Source organism: Mandrillus leucophaeus, unplaced genomic scaffold, assembly GCF_000951045.1.
Source record: "Mandrillus leucophaeus isolate KB7577 unplaced genomic scaffold, Mleu.le_1.0 Scaffold195, whole genome shotgun sequence".
Classification (NCBI taxonomy): domain Eukaryota; kingdom Metazoa; phylum Chordata; class Mammalia; order Primates; family Cercopithecidae; genus Mandrillus; species Mandrillus leucophaeus.
This window is the reverse complement of record NW_012101976.1, coordinates 1705658-1720082: the sequence shown is the minus strand read 5'-3', so window position 1 is coordinate 1720082 and position 14425 is coordinate 1705658. Positions and strand designations below refer to the sequence as shown.

The 14425-nt window shown below is 52.3% G+C and overlaps 2 protein-coding genes across 3 annotated transcripts in view; one reads left to right on the top strand and one right to left on the bottom strand.

Moving 5' to 3' along the window:
• UBN1 (ubinuclein 1) overlaps nucleotides 1–9800 on the top strand; it is a 35759-nt gene extending 25959 nt beyond the window's left edge. Inside the window, exons 13-18 of one of the 2 annotated variants that reach the window (XM_011978456.1) lie at nucleotides 621–671; nucleotides 769–814; nucleotides 1952–3169; nucleotides 4557–4791; nucleotides 5065–5154; nucleotides 7526–9800. In XM_011978456.1, coding sequence (XP_011833846.1) covers nucleotides 621–671; nucleotides 769–814; nucleotides 1952–3169; nucleotides 4557–4791; nucleotides 5065–5154; nucleotides 7526–7575 — 1690 coding nt within the window. In that variant the 3' untranslated portion in view covers nucleotides 7576–9800. The remainder of the gene's footprint in view (nucleotides 1–620; nucleotides 672–768; nucleotides 815–1951; nucleotides 3170–4556; nucleotides 4792–5064; nucleotides 5155–7525) is intronic. The other variant, XM_011978457.1, reaches the window with a different exon arrangement.
• Nucleotides 9801–9947: 147 nt separating this feature from the next.
• Nucleotides 9948–14425, bottom strand: part of PPL (periplakin) — a 66723-nt gene continuing 62245 nt past the window's right edge. The window contains 2 exon segments of the mRNA XM_011978455.1: nucleotides 9948–10700; nucleotides 11014–13771. Of these exon segments, the coding sequence (XP_011833845.1) occupies nucleotides 11108–13771 (2664 nt within the window). The 3' untranslated portion in view covers nucleotides 9948–10700; nucleotides 11014–11107.

Sequence of the window (14425 nt, the reverse complement as noted above, 5' to 3'; positions counted from 1 at the left end):
GACGCGCTGGGTCACTCCACGTTTTATTCCTAGAATGGAGGGAATAGGCAATAAGGAAAGTGCTGTGCCCTTTAGGGAAGCATCACCATGAGAGGTCTGAGGCAGAGCCATACATTTTCTTGGTAAAGGCCAGACTCAGCCTTTGGGCAGTCAGTGTGGGCCATTCCGATCCTCTCACCAGGAATTTGGCTCCCCAATCCGTTGACCTTTTTTGTGTGTGAGGGGAACAGAGTCTCGCTCTGTTGCCCAGACTGGAGTGCAATGGCACAATCTCGGTTCACTGCAACCCCTGCCTCCCTAGTTTGAGCGAATCTCCTGCCTCAGCCTCCCGAGTAGCTGGGATTACAGGCGTGCGCCACCATGCCTGGCTAATTTTTGTGTTTTTAGTAGAGACAGGGTTTCACCATTTTGGTCAGGCTGGTCTTGAACTCCTAACCTCAGGTGATCCACCTGTCTTGGCCTCCCAAAGTGCTGGGATTATAGGCGTGAGCCACTATACCTGGCCAATTGACATTTAATGAGGGATAGCCACTGTGTACCGGGAACACTAGCAAAGCTCTGGGAGTAGAGTCCCAGCTTTCTGGGGCGTGTACAGATGCCTAGTGTTCTGTGTCTTTCAGGACTCTGTTTAAGGAGAGCAGACGAGGCCATGGACACCTGACTTCAATCCTGTGAGTGTCTTGGTATTTTCACGTCTCGGGACAAGTGTTGTTTTTGGTCTCCTCTGGATATTCTCTAAAGCTGTTCTGTGCTCATTCCTTTGAACAGGGCCAAGAAGAAAGTTATGGCTAACCCTTCTAAAATCAAGGTGAAGGTGAGTCAGTTTGCTCAGGTCACATGTCAGCTATGCTCATCTCCCTGCAACTATGCTCTGGAAACCTGTCAAGTGACTGTGGAAGCTCATTGATCTTGACTGGTCTGGGGACAGCTACTCAGGATGGCATTCTTGAAGTTACACCGGGACAGAGACCCAAGCCACTTAACCCCCCTCTAGCCTTGGTTCTACAAACAGTACCCAGCTGGCCCAATTCCTGGGGTTCTTGTGGGATTAAGTGGGATCTTCTTGGCAGCCTTCTGAGGAGTCAAGAGCCCCTGCAGGTGTGAAGGTATTACACTGTGATCTTTGTATGGAAGAAATACACTCGAGCCAAGTGCAGTTTAGCTTGGAGCCACAGCAGAAAGAAAAGGCGACTTTGTTGAGCCACCAGGCGGACATGGAGGGCAGTACAGTGGCTGGAGAATAGACACTGTGAAGATTACCTTGGATGTTGCAGAAACCTCTCAATGTAGTAAAAATTGCTGTTTATCAACATTTTTTCCAGTTCTTAGTGCGGTGCCCTTAGCCATGCCTAAGCAGACCATGAGAATGAGATGTGCAAGTCGTTTACTCCTAAGTATCTGTTGAGCTCCCACAATATCCCAGACACACTGTATTGAGCACCAGGGATGGAGGAGTGAAGTATTAGACCCCATTCTTGTTCCCATGAAAAACTTACTCTTCTTTGAACCCAGTCTGAGGAGTTAGGTGCTGGGAAAAATCAAGGAGGAAAAAATAGCTGCTTTAAGCAATTCTCATGCCATGTCTTGGTCTGATTGCAGTTAGGAGTGCGCTAAGATAGTGGGAATGCCAGTAGGCAAAGTATCTCTTCATGAGAGTCTTACACTTTTCAAAACAGAAGAAAATTTCTCCTGGTGGCATGTTTGTACTTAGCAACGAAGCATGCCGGGGTAAACCCAGCCCTGGCCAACCAGATACTCGCCAGGGGTGATGAAGCCATGGCATCTAAAGTCAAGGTGGGCGCGGCTCCTGCTCTCTCCTACCGCTTGTTTTCTAATTATACAGGAAGACCTAGTTTTTTGCGCCTCAAGTTCACATGTTTATATCCTCACAACAGGCCAATGTTGGCATCTTTGGACCTTTCTAAACATCAGCATTTCTGTTTTCCTTTAGGAATCGTCTACGAAGCCTGATAAAAAGGTTTCTGTCCCATCAGGACAGGTTGGTGGCCCCATTGCATTGCCCTCAGATCACCAGACAGGAGGCCTGAGTATTGGGGCCTCGAGCAGGGAGCTCCCATCCCAGGCATCGGGCGGCCTTGCTAACCCTCCTCCTGTCAACGTGGAGGACTCGTTGGACGAAGAGTTGATCCGCAATCCAGCCTCCTCTGTGGAAGCTGTGTCCAAGGAACTGGCTGCATTGAATAGCAGAGCAGCTGGGAGCTCTGAATTCGCACTGCCGGCGCCCTCAAAAGCACCTGCAGAAAAAGTTGGAGGTGTTTTATGTGCAGAAGAAAAAAGGAACTTTGTGAAGCCCAGTCCTTCTGCTCCACCACCAGCTAGCTCTCTGCAGTCCCCCCTCAATTTTCTGGCAGAACAGGCTCTGGCACTGGGGCAGTCCTCTCAGGAGAAAAAACCAGAGAGTTCTGGCTACAAAGAGCTGTCCTGCCAGGCTCCCCTCAATAAGGGCCTGCCAGAAGTACATCAGTCCAAAGCAAAGCACCACAGCTTGCCACGGACGTCTCACGTGCCCCAAGTGGCAGTTCCCGTGCCTGGCCCCCAGATCAAAGTCTTTCATGCCGGCACTCAGCAACAGAAAAACTTCACGCCCCCATCTCCGTTTGCCAATAAGCTCCAAGGCCCAAAGGCTTCTCCCCCCCAGTGTCATCGTTCCTTCCTGCAGTTAGTGAAGACAGTGGCCAAAGGCCAGGGCTTCCATCCCTCTGCACCAGCCACCTCAGGAGGCCTGCCAGCCTCCAGCAGCAGCTCTCACAAGACCCCAGCCTCGTCCTCTTCTGCCCTGAGCCATCCAGCAAAGCCACACTCAGTCAGTTCTGCAGGCTCATCTTACAAGAATAATCCCTTTGCCAGCTCTGTCTCCAAACATGGGGTTTCTTCTGGCAGCTCTTCCTCGGGAGGAACACCAGTCCAGAGTTCTGCTTCTGGGAGCCTAGTCCCTGGCATACAGCCTCCCTCCGTGGGACAGGCCACCAGCCGACCGGTCCCAAGCTCAACAGGGAAAAAAATGCCTGTTTCCCAGAAGTTGACCCTGGTAGCACCTCCAGGCGGTCCAAACGGAGATTCCAGTGGAGGGACCCAGGGAGTGGCAAAGTTGCTGACTGCGCCCGTACCTTCTTCAGTCAGTGGTGTGACATCGTCTACCTCCTTGTCAGTGAGTATCCGGCATAGCAGCCTGCCCTGCCCCACTCACAGGGGCCTTGGGGATGAGGTTGCTTGCCTTGCCCCGGGTGGAGAGAGAGATCTAAAACCACAGGTCAGGTAGGAACAGTGGGCTCAGACGTAGGAAGGGAGACGGGAGACTGGGCTCCCTGTTCTCAGGTATTCACTTTCTGGTGACAGGAAGCCCAGGATGGCCTAAAGCTTCTTCTGAAGAGGGCAAAGGGAGCTAAAAGACAGCCAGCACCATGCCTCTTCAGAGGCTGGGTCTGTGTGGCACAGAATGAGCCACAGCACTCGCCTTCTGTGACCCCTTGCCTCTCCGTCTCTCTAAACAAGGCGGGTGGAAGTGCTGTCTTCTCTCAGTGGAGTCTTGGGGTGTTCATGGACCGGGAATAGCAGGACCTTCTAAGAGTCATTCTGTTGATTTTTGAAGGACAGAGTCCAGTAATTTAGCAGGTTCGGGAAGAGGGAATGAGCATTTTTTTTTTCTTTTTCTTTTCTTTTTTTTTTTTTTTTTTGAGATGGAGTCTTGCTCTGTCACCCAGGCTGGACTGCAGTGGCGCTGTCTCAGCTCAACTGCAAGCTCCGCCTCCTGGGGTTCACGCCATTCACCTGCCTCAGCCTCCCGAGTAGCTGGGACTACAGGAGCCCATCACTGCGCCCCGCTAATCTTTTGTATTTTTAGCAGAGACGGGATTTCACTGTGTTAGCCAGGATGGTCTCAATCTCCTGACCTCATGATCTGCCCGCCTCGGCCTCCCAAGTGCTGGGATTACAGGCGTGAGCCACCACGCCCGGCCTGTTTTTTTAATATATAAATGAAGTGGTTGCAAAGACAAAACCATAGAAAGGTCTGTTGGAGGTCTCACCTCCTTTCCTGCACCCACCACCCCTGTAAGGTAACTAAGCTTTTTAGTTTTTGGTTTATTTTCTTTTTAAACAAAAGATTAATAAATATATACAAAGGTATATATATATGTGTATGTATGTGTATAAATATATATACACATACACATGAACATTTATGGATATCTATATTACATTTTTCCCTTCACAAGGGAGGCTTTTTTTTTTTTTTGAGACACAGTCTGGCTGTGTCACCTAGGCTGGACTGCAGTAGCGTGATCACAGCTCACTGCAACCTCTGTAGGAGACATATTTAATATCCTGCTTTTTAAAAAATTATGTTGCCTGGAATCCATTCCATGTTGGTTCATAAAGACTGTCCTGGGTCCTGTCTTTGGAGCTGCAGGGTCAGAGGGTACCTCCGAGGGCCAGCTGACATGGATGTGTGTGTCCTCCTTTGTGTTGCCAGGTTTAGTGTGAGTCAGCCATGAACATGACTGGAGTTCTTACCTCCTGCTGTGTTTCTTCCCTAGAAAGGAGCGAGTGGGACTGTGATGCTGACCGGCTCCTCTTTGATGGCTTCACCCTACAAATCCAGCAGCCCAAAACTGTCTGGGGCCATGAGCTCGAACACCGTGGGAATTATAACCCCTATTCCTGTCCATGTGCTCTCCTTCAGCGCTGACTCCTCTGCCAAAGCAGGGGTCTCCAAGGATGCCATCGTCACAGGCCCTGCCCCTGGGCCCTTCCACCATGGCCTTGGCCACAGTAAGTGCTTCTTTGCTGCCTCTGGTCACTTGGGAACCTCTAGATTGTGGCCAGGGGTCCTGCTGTCATGTACTCTGGTTCCTGTGTTTGAGTCTGGTGTGTGACTGTGGGGAACATCTCCGGGAACTGTGCCGAGCCCCCACTGCCCCTTTGGGTGTGGTGCCCAGACTGGCCTGGCAGGTTGTCAGGGGCTCTTGCCTGCTGGAGCTGCTTTTCCGTGCCTGTCTTCAATGTGTGTGTTTTGTTCTTTTCTCCCCTCCTGTTTTCTCTCAGGTCTTCTGGCTGGCTTGCACTCCAGCCCGCCCCATGCAGCGCCTCTCCCACACGCTGCCGTGCCCACCCATATCCCGCAGAGTCTGCCAGGTAATCACCCGACGGTCAGTGTGCCATGCGCACCATGTGCCTTCGCCCTCTCCACCCCTGGGTGCTTTGCCACTGCCAAGGGTCTTGGTGTCTTTGCCTTGTCGCTGTTGTTTTGGTTTGTCCTTTGAGGCTGTACTTTGTCTGTACTCAGGGTGACACGCACTTCTACTCTTGGGGTTTCCTCTGGTCCCCACTTGGAGCTGCCGCTGGGTCAGCCTCAGCCTGTGTGATCACAGGGAAAGTTGCGGGGGGCAGGGTGGGGCGGTTTTGTGTGTGATGGAGGAGTTCCTAACCCTTGGCTCGTTTTTTTCTCTTCAGTTAAAAAAAAAAAAAAGGAAGGTAATGGTGCATCTTCTCCAAGGGCTAATTGGGTACAACAAGGTCTTGAAATGCAAGCTGCTGCACTTTCAGATGTGATTGCTTAACAGAAGACTCTCTAAACTTTGTTTCCATTAAAGGGAAAATCCAAGTAGCAGCCAGAGGCCGCAGTGCAAGACTTTGAGAGGAGCAGCTTTAAATCTGTCCAGGTGTAAAAACTCCATCAAAACAGATTTGGAGGCACAGCAGGCATGTGGCCGGCGCTCCCCTTAGAATAGCGCCTTCTGAAATAGCCTCTAAAAGCCTCAGGCTTGAGGCTGGTCTGGTAGTACCTGAGAAGAGGGCTCAGGTGCCCCGGGTTGGCACCTTTGCATTGAGTGCATCTGCCTCACCCTGTCCCAAGTCTGCGATTCTTGGGTACGCCTCCTGGAATTCTGGCATGGGAAGTCTCATGGTGTCTCGGCTTTGACCTAGCATTCCTCCTACTGTAGACCTGCTTCAGACATGACCAGGGTGCTACTTGGATAAGGGGAGAGCCACTCTCATGGGAGACAGCTGAGGTAACCCTGGTGAACTGGTGCCAGGTGGAAGTAAGGACCCTCTATGCTGCATGTCTCCCAAGTTACATCTGCCTCATGATGTGCTGTGGCTCCCTGGCACCATGGCATTATAGTAAATGCCAGAGACCATGTGGGGCAAGACTCAATCTGGATGTCTCCACAGTGGAAATTGTGCTGCTTTGAGGGGCTAAGCCTACAACACTAGTGACTCCTCCTTTCCTTGGGAGGAGAAGTAAAGTGCAGTGACTTCTCTACAAACTAGAGGCTGCAGAGCCAGCTTGGTGAGAGCAGGGGTCTTTCCAAAGTCAGGCTGCCCTGCCTCTGCTTACTCTCAGGAACGTTACTCTCAGAAAAGCAAAGTAATTGAGGCCGGACCCGGTGACTCACACCTGTAATCCCAGCACTTCGGGAGGCCAAGGCAGGAGGATTGCCTGAGTCCAGGAGTTCAAGACCAGCCTGGGCAACATGGCAAGACCCTATCTCTACATTAAAAGAAAAAAATTAGCCAGGTGCGATGGCATGTGCCTGTAGTCTTAGCTACCCCCAGTAGTATATAGCTTCAATGAGGAGGAGGATATTGAATGTCCCCAACAAGAGGAGATGAAAAACATTTGAGGTGATGGATAGGCTAATAACCCTAACCCGACACTACACGTGTTAGGTGTCAAAACATCACTTTGTACCCCATAAAATATGTATCATTATTATGTGTCAGTTTTTAAAACTGTTTAAGGCTGTCAGAGTCTGGATGTGGTGGCATTGAGAGGCAGGAGGATTGCATGAACCCAGGAATCAGAGGGTATAGTGTGCTATGATCATGCTTGTGAATAGCTGCTGTCTGGGCAACATAGTGAAACCTCATCTCTTAAAAAAAAGTTTTTTTAATCAGTTTAAAAGTTCGGGGAAAAAGAAAGTCAGTGAGAAAAGCAACTATACCATAACAGGGTTATCCACGTGAGCTTCTCACTTCCTTAGATGGACTTCAGCTTATAGGATGACACGAGATGCAAGAAAGAAGCTATTTGCGCATTTCAGCCGTGTGACTTGTGTCTGCATTGCTTTCCTTTCTTCTGTGGACTGAGAATGCTAGTCCTTTGAATTTGTCTTTACAGGACCTGAGGGTCTTTTGATGGTAAGAGAATGAATGATCATTGCTGCCTTGAGTTCTATGTGATCGTCAGGCCTTGCCTCAGGATGGCAGTTGTAGCCTGAGATGACATAACCCAAGTTGCATAGCAGAGTTGCTCTTCTGGGAACACCGTGCTGAGTGACCACGAACCTTCGCAGTGCTAGTATGCTTGCAGGCTGCAGCCAGGAGCAGTGTACACGAATAACCACTTGCTGGTGTCTCATGGCTTGTTTGAGCTCTGGAACACTCAGCATTTGGTGACTTTTGCTATTTAGATGTTTCCCTTGAAGTTTTGTTACTACTGCCTTAAGGAAATCAGAGAGCCTGAAAAACTTGTGTTCTAATTTTTCTTACTCTTTTCCAGGTGCTTCTCAGCTTCACGGGAAAGGGCCTGCTGTACCACGGAAATTGTGACCGCTTCAGAGGCAAGGCTTGCCACTTGGGTCTGGGTGGAATCAGAACGTGCAGGTCTCCCAGGATGGACACTCACTGCGCCCTTTCTGCTGCTTGGTGTTCTTCTGGAGGAGCGTGAGTTCTCAGTGGAGCGCTTCTTGGCACTTCTGACGTGCCTCCCACGGAGGGAGCCGGGCCCTTGCTGCTCAGGAGGTGCAGACTGTCCTGTGCTCTGGGCCTTGCGGCTCTGTTGCTAGACGGTTGTTAGAGGGGCAGCTCTAGGCTGGGGCGTGTGCTGGGCCATGGTGGGAGGCATGGTGTTTACAGGCTCTGGTGGCAGAGCAGTTGGCACACCTGCAGGTGAATCTGCCTGACCCCTTGGCATTTGGTCAGAGTACCTCAGAGCACCCCACTGCTCAGGGGCTCCTTCTGGCTGCAGTAAGCTCCCTGGATGGTCACAGTGCCACCTCATCCCCAGGCTGTGTGCTCAAGAGAACAAAACCCAGGCCAGAGCCACAGCTAGGAGACCTGCACTGTCCCTGCAGAATACTAAGAACACCTAGGGTGTGCTCACTGTGGGGGCCAGTTTCTCCTCGGAACATGACAATGAAGCTCTTTTAGAGAAAAGACCTTTGTAGATTCAACAATTGTGATAGGATTTTTACAGACACCTATTTTGGGCTCAGTTTTCATCATTACCATTAAATGCATTGGATAGAAGGGGACTGTTCCTCACACATCATATTATAGGAAGACATAATTCCAGTGCCTTTATGGTGGAGCAGAATTCGACAACACGTGTCCATTCAGCCCCCTGAGCGGAGCTGAGATGAAGACCTTTTTAAAGATACGTCTGTATTCAAGACAAAGTTTTGAGTTTTTTACACTTGCACATCATTATCTGTGCCGTCCTGACTAGAAGGGTGTCTGGGCCCCCAAATTCCAAGTCCCAGTGTAGCCAGGGCTCCCATTTTGCTTTTCCAGAGTTTGTGGAGTTGGACTGCAGAGCCCAAAGCCCTTCATCTTTCTTAGGGTCAAGGATACCAGGGGTCCGGAGTCACAGATAGACATTCCAGTTTGTCTTCTTAGGAATCATTCGTAGGCAGTGCGGCAGAAGCAGGCCTCTGTGAAGTGTCTGCCAGGTACAAATAGGCCTTGAAGTCCTGGGGCCCTCCAGGCAGTGGGGTTGTGTGTCGACTTAAGGATGATGTGCAGAAGAGCTTGAGGAGTGGATCAGAGAGACTAGGACAGTTACTGCAGAGCTCCTAAGTCACCACTCAACCAGTGGCTGTTTCACAAGGATTTGAGGGCACTTGCCTGTCCTGTGAGGTCTTTGCCACAAGGTGAGTCTGAACTGACTGCTCCAGCTAAGTGATCTCAGGCACGTTGAGAGTATAGTGTCCTCAGCACGTACACCCGGGGGAAAACGGATCGCTCTTGGCTCCTGACTCCCAGGGTACAGCGCCCAGTAACTCATCCTTCATTCAGAGGTTTCCTGGCCTTCCTGGTTTCCCAAGGAGCAAGACCTCTGTCCGCCCTTTGGCCTGGCCTCTGCTCTGACTCCTTTTTTACATAAGAACCAATCTGTGTTTCACATTGGGCTAAGTGGATTCCTTATCCCTTTGTTATATATATTTTTTGCAACTTGGATTTCCAGTTTGTTTACAGAGTAGTCTTAGGTAGTAGCAAAAGAGCCAAAGAAGAGATTTGTATTGCTGAGCTCAAAGCCAAGCAGAGGCCGGCAGTGGAGGCTGAGCAGGGACTCTCCAGGCTTCTCTGCCCATAAACACCCGGGTCCCAGCCCCTCCTTCCTTTTCCCTTTGGTGCTCCCTCCTCCCCATGTACCATTGCGCGCGCAGCTGGAGCAGAATACCCTCATTTTTAGGAATCTAGTGATGCCTCTTGCCTCAGGGAAACGTTTCTTTGATGGGGAGTTTGAGATTTCTTTTTCTTGTTTATGCTTTATTTGTGGTAATGAAAGAGCGAATGACTGAACAGCCATGGCAAGGCAGATCTACAGGTGAGGCCGCAGCAGAGGGTAGGGCAGAGCGGCCTCGGGGTCTGGGGGCTGCAGGGGTTTCCTTGGTGCAGCGAAAGTCTCTGAGCACTTACCGGGCGTGGCCGTTTCTTATGTGTGAGAGGGGCTGTGGCTTTTGTGCAGCAACTATGTTGGTGTTAGGGGTGGTGTGGAGATTGTTAATCTTGTATAAAGTGATTCAATAAATTGTTTCAAGGTTTCCAAAACATTTTTTCTCACTCTTTTTTTTCTACCCTGGGGAAGTAGTTCGTCCTGTAGGAGCTGTTATATATGGAATATCCATTTTGGCTGAAAGCCAAGAGGGAGTGGGGGAAATAAGCCTTGCATGCAAAAGAAGAAACACGTGGACCGTAAAAGTAGACTCCAGCCACCAGGTTTATTTTCATGCTATAAATAAAGTTCCCTATTACTTCCCATTTTCTTATGTTCTACATGAGATACAGAGAACCAGAAATTTGTGTGGTGAATAATCAACTGTTTGTATACCTAAATACCAATGAGATGATAAGCGAGACTTGTAAAGCACTGAAACTGAGGCTAACAGCAACACAATCCACTATCAAAGGATTTAAATGCCAGAACTGTGAAACATTCTCTGTAGGTGCCGGGACAGTCTGGCTGACAATTAACGTCCACTCTAGCACCGAGGCCTGGACACTTGTGGTTTCTGTTCACCTTTGCTGGCTTGGAGCCCAGATCTGTCTCATGAGCACAGTAACTACCGAGGAGGCTTCTGTGATGGAAAGTTGGTTTTAAGCCAGAAATCTGGAGAGATGTCATGCCAGGCAGCAGCCCCCACGGGCCCAGGCCTTTGTGGGGCAGTGTCACTGGTGTGCCACCAGTACCCATGCTGCATGGAGTGGGCTTGGCTGCTGTGGTTGGCTTGTGCTTTAGTGGTTTTCAGATTGTGTGCAGGTGTCACGAGGAGTTTGTTGCTGGAAGTGTATAGGAAAAGGCATTGCAGTTGTCCAATGATTGGAGGATGAAGTGGGTCACTAGGGTGAAGGATGGTTGGAACGAGAGTTGCCTGTCTTCAGCCAGTGCCTGTCCCATATGTGGGCTGCACTCTGAGCAGCCTGGCAGCAAGGGTGTGTATAAAATGCTTGGCCTAGGCCGGGCGCGGTGGCTCAAGCCTGTAATCCCAGGACTTTGGGAGGCCGAGACGGGCGGATCACGAGGTCAGGAGATCGAGACCATCCTGGCTAACACGGTGAAACCCCGTCTCTACTAAAAATACAAGAAAATTAGCCGGGCGAGGTGGCGGGCGCCTGTAGTCCCAGCTACTCGGGAGGTTGAGGCAGGAGAATGGCGTGAACCCGGGGGGGCGGAGCTTGCAGTGAGCCGAGATCGCGCCACTGCACTCCGGCCTGGGGCACAGAGCAAGACTCCGTCTCAAAAAAAAAAAAAAAAAAATGCTTGGCCTGCACCAGGGCTAGGGAGAAGACGACACCAGGGAGGTCACAGCGTCGGAGGAGAACCAGCATCTGCTGCTATGAAGAGTTACGAGAGCTGTGCCTACTTCTGCCCAGATACCAAGACCGCCAGCTCCTGGATGGACATGTCCTTGTTGACGTAGCGGTCATACTGAGCAGGGGTCAGCCTGCCGCTCTGCAGGGCCTCTTCGATGGAGAACTTCTTGCCAGACTTCCTGTCGTGTATTACTGAGGACTCCCCATTAGGACCCTTCACTGAGATCTCCTCCCAGTCGCACTCCTGGCTTCTGAGTTTCACGAACATGTTCCAGTCGATGAGCCCCACGCGGTGGGCTTCCTCCGGGGACAGCTCGCGGCCTGTGTCGGGGTGGATGACTACGATGGAGCGCCGCAGGTGGTTCTCCCGCTGCTCCCGCTTGACAGCCACGGAGCCCAGACGTTTCTGCAGCTCGTCGATCTCGAGGTCTTTGTCCTTGGAGAGCCTCTTGAGGTCATCTAGTTCCCTCTCCAGGGACCATAGTCTGGAGTCATGGTTGCTCCCAGAGTCCGCCACGGTCATGTTCCGCAGGTCTCGTGTTTCCGTCGCTGCCATGTCAATTTCCGATTGGAGCCTTCGGGTCTCCAGCTGCAGGTTTTGCCTCTCCAGCTGTAATTTGTGGTTCTCTTCCCTTAGAAAATCTAGTTCCTTGGATGACTTGGAGTTATGAAATTCCAGCTCCGCAAGTCTGGCTTCCAGCCGGCTCACCTCGACATCCAGCTCGCGCTTGCTGCGGCTCTCCTCCTCCAGGTTGCTCTTGAGCCTCTGGATCTCTTGCTCGGTGTCACCCTTCTCCACCTGGATGCTCTCGGAGAGCACCACCTTCTCCTTGACCTCCGCCTTCTCCAGTGCAGCCAGTTTCCTCCGGAGGGGCTCAAGCTCACCCTCCAGGAGCTGCCGCCGGTGCTGCTCTTCTTCCAGCTGGAGTCGGAGCAGGGCATGCTCTCGGGCCTGCTGCGGGTCCTGCTGCAGCACCACCTTCTGCTTGCGGGTTACCTTCTCACGGGCCTCCGCTTCTTCCTGCTCCAGTGCTGCCAGCCGCTGCTGCAACCGCTGCACCTCGCGCTCGGCCTCCCTGCGGGCCTGCCGCTCACGCTCCAGCTCCTCCAGCTGCCGCTCAAGCTCGGTGCGCCGGCGCTGCAGCCTCCGCAGCTCTGCCCGCAGCTTGTCAATCTGTCGCAGCTCCACGTCGATGCTCTCGGCAAAGGCGCTCACCTCAGCCCGCAGGCCTGGCTCCTCCTCGTACCTGACTACCTCCTGCTGCACCACCCTTTCCTTCACTCGCGAGAGCTCCTCCTCCTTCTGGGCGATCTGCTTTTCCTGGGAGGCCTTCTCCCTCTCCAGATCCACTTGCTTCTTCTGCTCCTCTGAGAGCTTTGCCCTCAGAGACTCCACCTCCTCCTTGGTTTGAGGGTCTTCTTGGAATTGGAGGATCTCCTGGACCACCTCTTTGGTCTGGACCTGGGGTTTGGTGTCTTTCAGGGCCTGGATTTCCTGCTTGAGCTGGTAGATCTCTAAATCACACCTTTCAATCAGTCTGGTCTTGTCCACGATCTCCTCCCTAAGCCGCTGAAGCTCCTTCTCCATCTCGGGGTCAGTTTTGTACTTAATGACTTCCTTAGTCACCTCTTTGACTTCCACCTGGGGGCCTCGCCTCCTGAGGGCCTCCAGCTCGCTCTGGTAGCTCCGGAGCTGCTCCTCGGCACCCCGGAACTTTCGCTCCTGCTCCACAAGCTCCAGGCGGAGGTTGGCCACCTCACTCTCCGCCTTGGGGTCTGGCCGCACGATCTCCCTCACCTTCTCCTGCACCACCACTTTGGCGTTCTCCTCCTCCAAGGCCCATATCTTCCGGAGCAGCTCCGTCTTCTCCCTCTGGCTAGCGCGAGCCTTGGCAGCCTCGTCCTCGTATTGGCGGGTGAGATCGCTGACCTCCCTCTCGGTGGCTGCGTCCTTCTCCACCTTGAGCACCTCCTTGACGGTGATCTTGCCCTCGGCCATGGCCCGCTCCTTCTCCAGCCTCTTGAGCTTGTCTTGGAGGAAGCTCAGCTCCTCCTCCTGCTTCTCCCTGAGCTGGCCCTGGCACTGGTGGTCCTCCTGCAGCTGCCGGTACTCTGCCTCCAGCTGGGGGTCATTCTGCAGTTTCACCACCTCTTTCTCGGTGACCTTCTCCTGTGCCCGGCTCTTCTCCTCGGCCAGGGCGGCCACACGCTGCTGCAGGAGGAGCACCTCTGCCTCCCGGGCGCCCTTCTGCCGCCTCAGTACCTCCAGCTCCTCCCGCAGCTGCAAGACCTCATCCGCCTGGGCCCTGTCGGGCTCAATGCGCAGGACCTCTTTGACCACGTACTCCTGCCCCCCATCCCTGGTCTCCTGCTCCAGGGCACGCAGCTGCAGTTGCAGTGCCTCCAGCTCCTCCTGCAGCAACTGGTTCTTGTGCTGCTCCTCTGCCAGCGTCTGCTGCAGCTGCTGGAAGCTCTCCTCCAGTGCGGGATCCGGCACCTTCTTGAGCACCTCCTTCCTCACCACCGATTCCTGAGGCCCCTGATGCCTCAAGGTCCGGATTTCTTCCTGGGTGCTCTTGACCTCGTTCTCCAGCTGCTGCCTCCGCTCAGTCTCCTCATCCAGTTGCTTCCTGATCTTCCACGCCTGCTCCACTCCAGAGTCCGGCCTGTTCCTTTGCAGGGTCTCATGGGTCACTTCGACTTCCGGCTGCTGTGATGGAGAAGACAAGACAAGGTTAAAGCCAGGCTCTGGCAGCACATGTGGGGCCTGTCCCCAGCTGGTCAGAGCGGCTGTCCTGTGATCCCCAAGGGACTCCCTCAGCGCCAGTTCATGTTCGTTGTAGAGTTCTAGGGTTACTTTCAAAAATGATCAAACAACTAGTTTGGGGTTTTTTAATTAGGTAAAACGTTTTTGAGCCGTGGAAGAGTTTAAAATGAAACCATGGTCTCCCACCTCTGGTCCCCTTCCTAGGGCGTGTCTGTCTATGCTCACACAAGCATGTCTGTCTGTAGTATGCACCATGTGTTTATCTTTCCTGCACAAATGGTATTCTTGCTGTGTGCCCTGCCGCTGACTGCACTGACAGAGCTCATTCCAGCTCCGCACAGAGAGTACTGCTTCAGGATTTACCAGCAGCATAGTTTCCACTCTGGACAGACCGCAGTTTAGCCCATTGCTGATGAAGAGTGAACCGCTTCCAGTGTCTTGCTATTACAAACAATGCTGTCGTAAACATCATGGACTTCAGAAAATAACATTCATTTTCTTTGCTTTCTTTTTTTTTTTTTTGAGACAGAGTCTCGCTCTGTTGCCCAGCTGGAGTGCAGTGGCACGATCTCGTCTCCCTGCAACCTCCACCTCCTG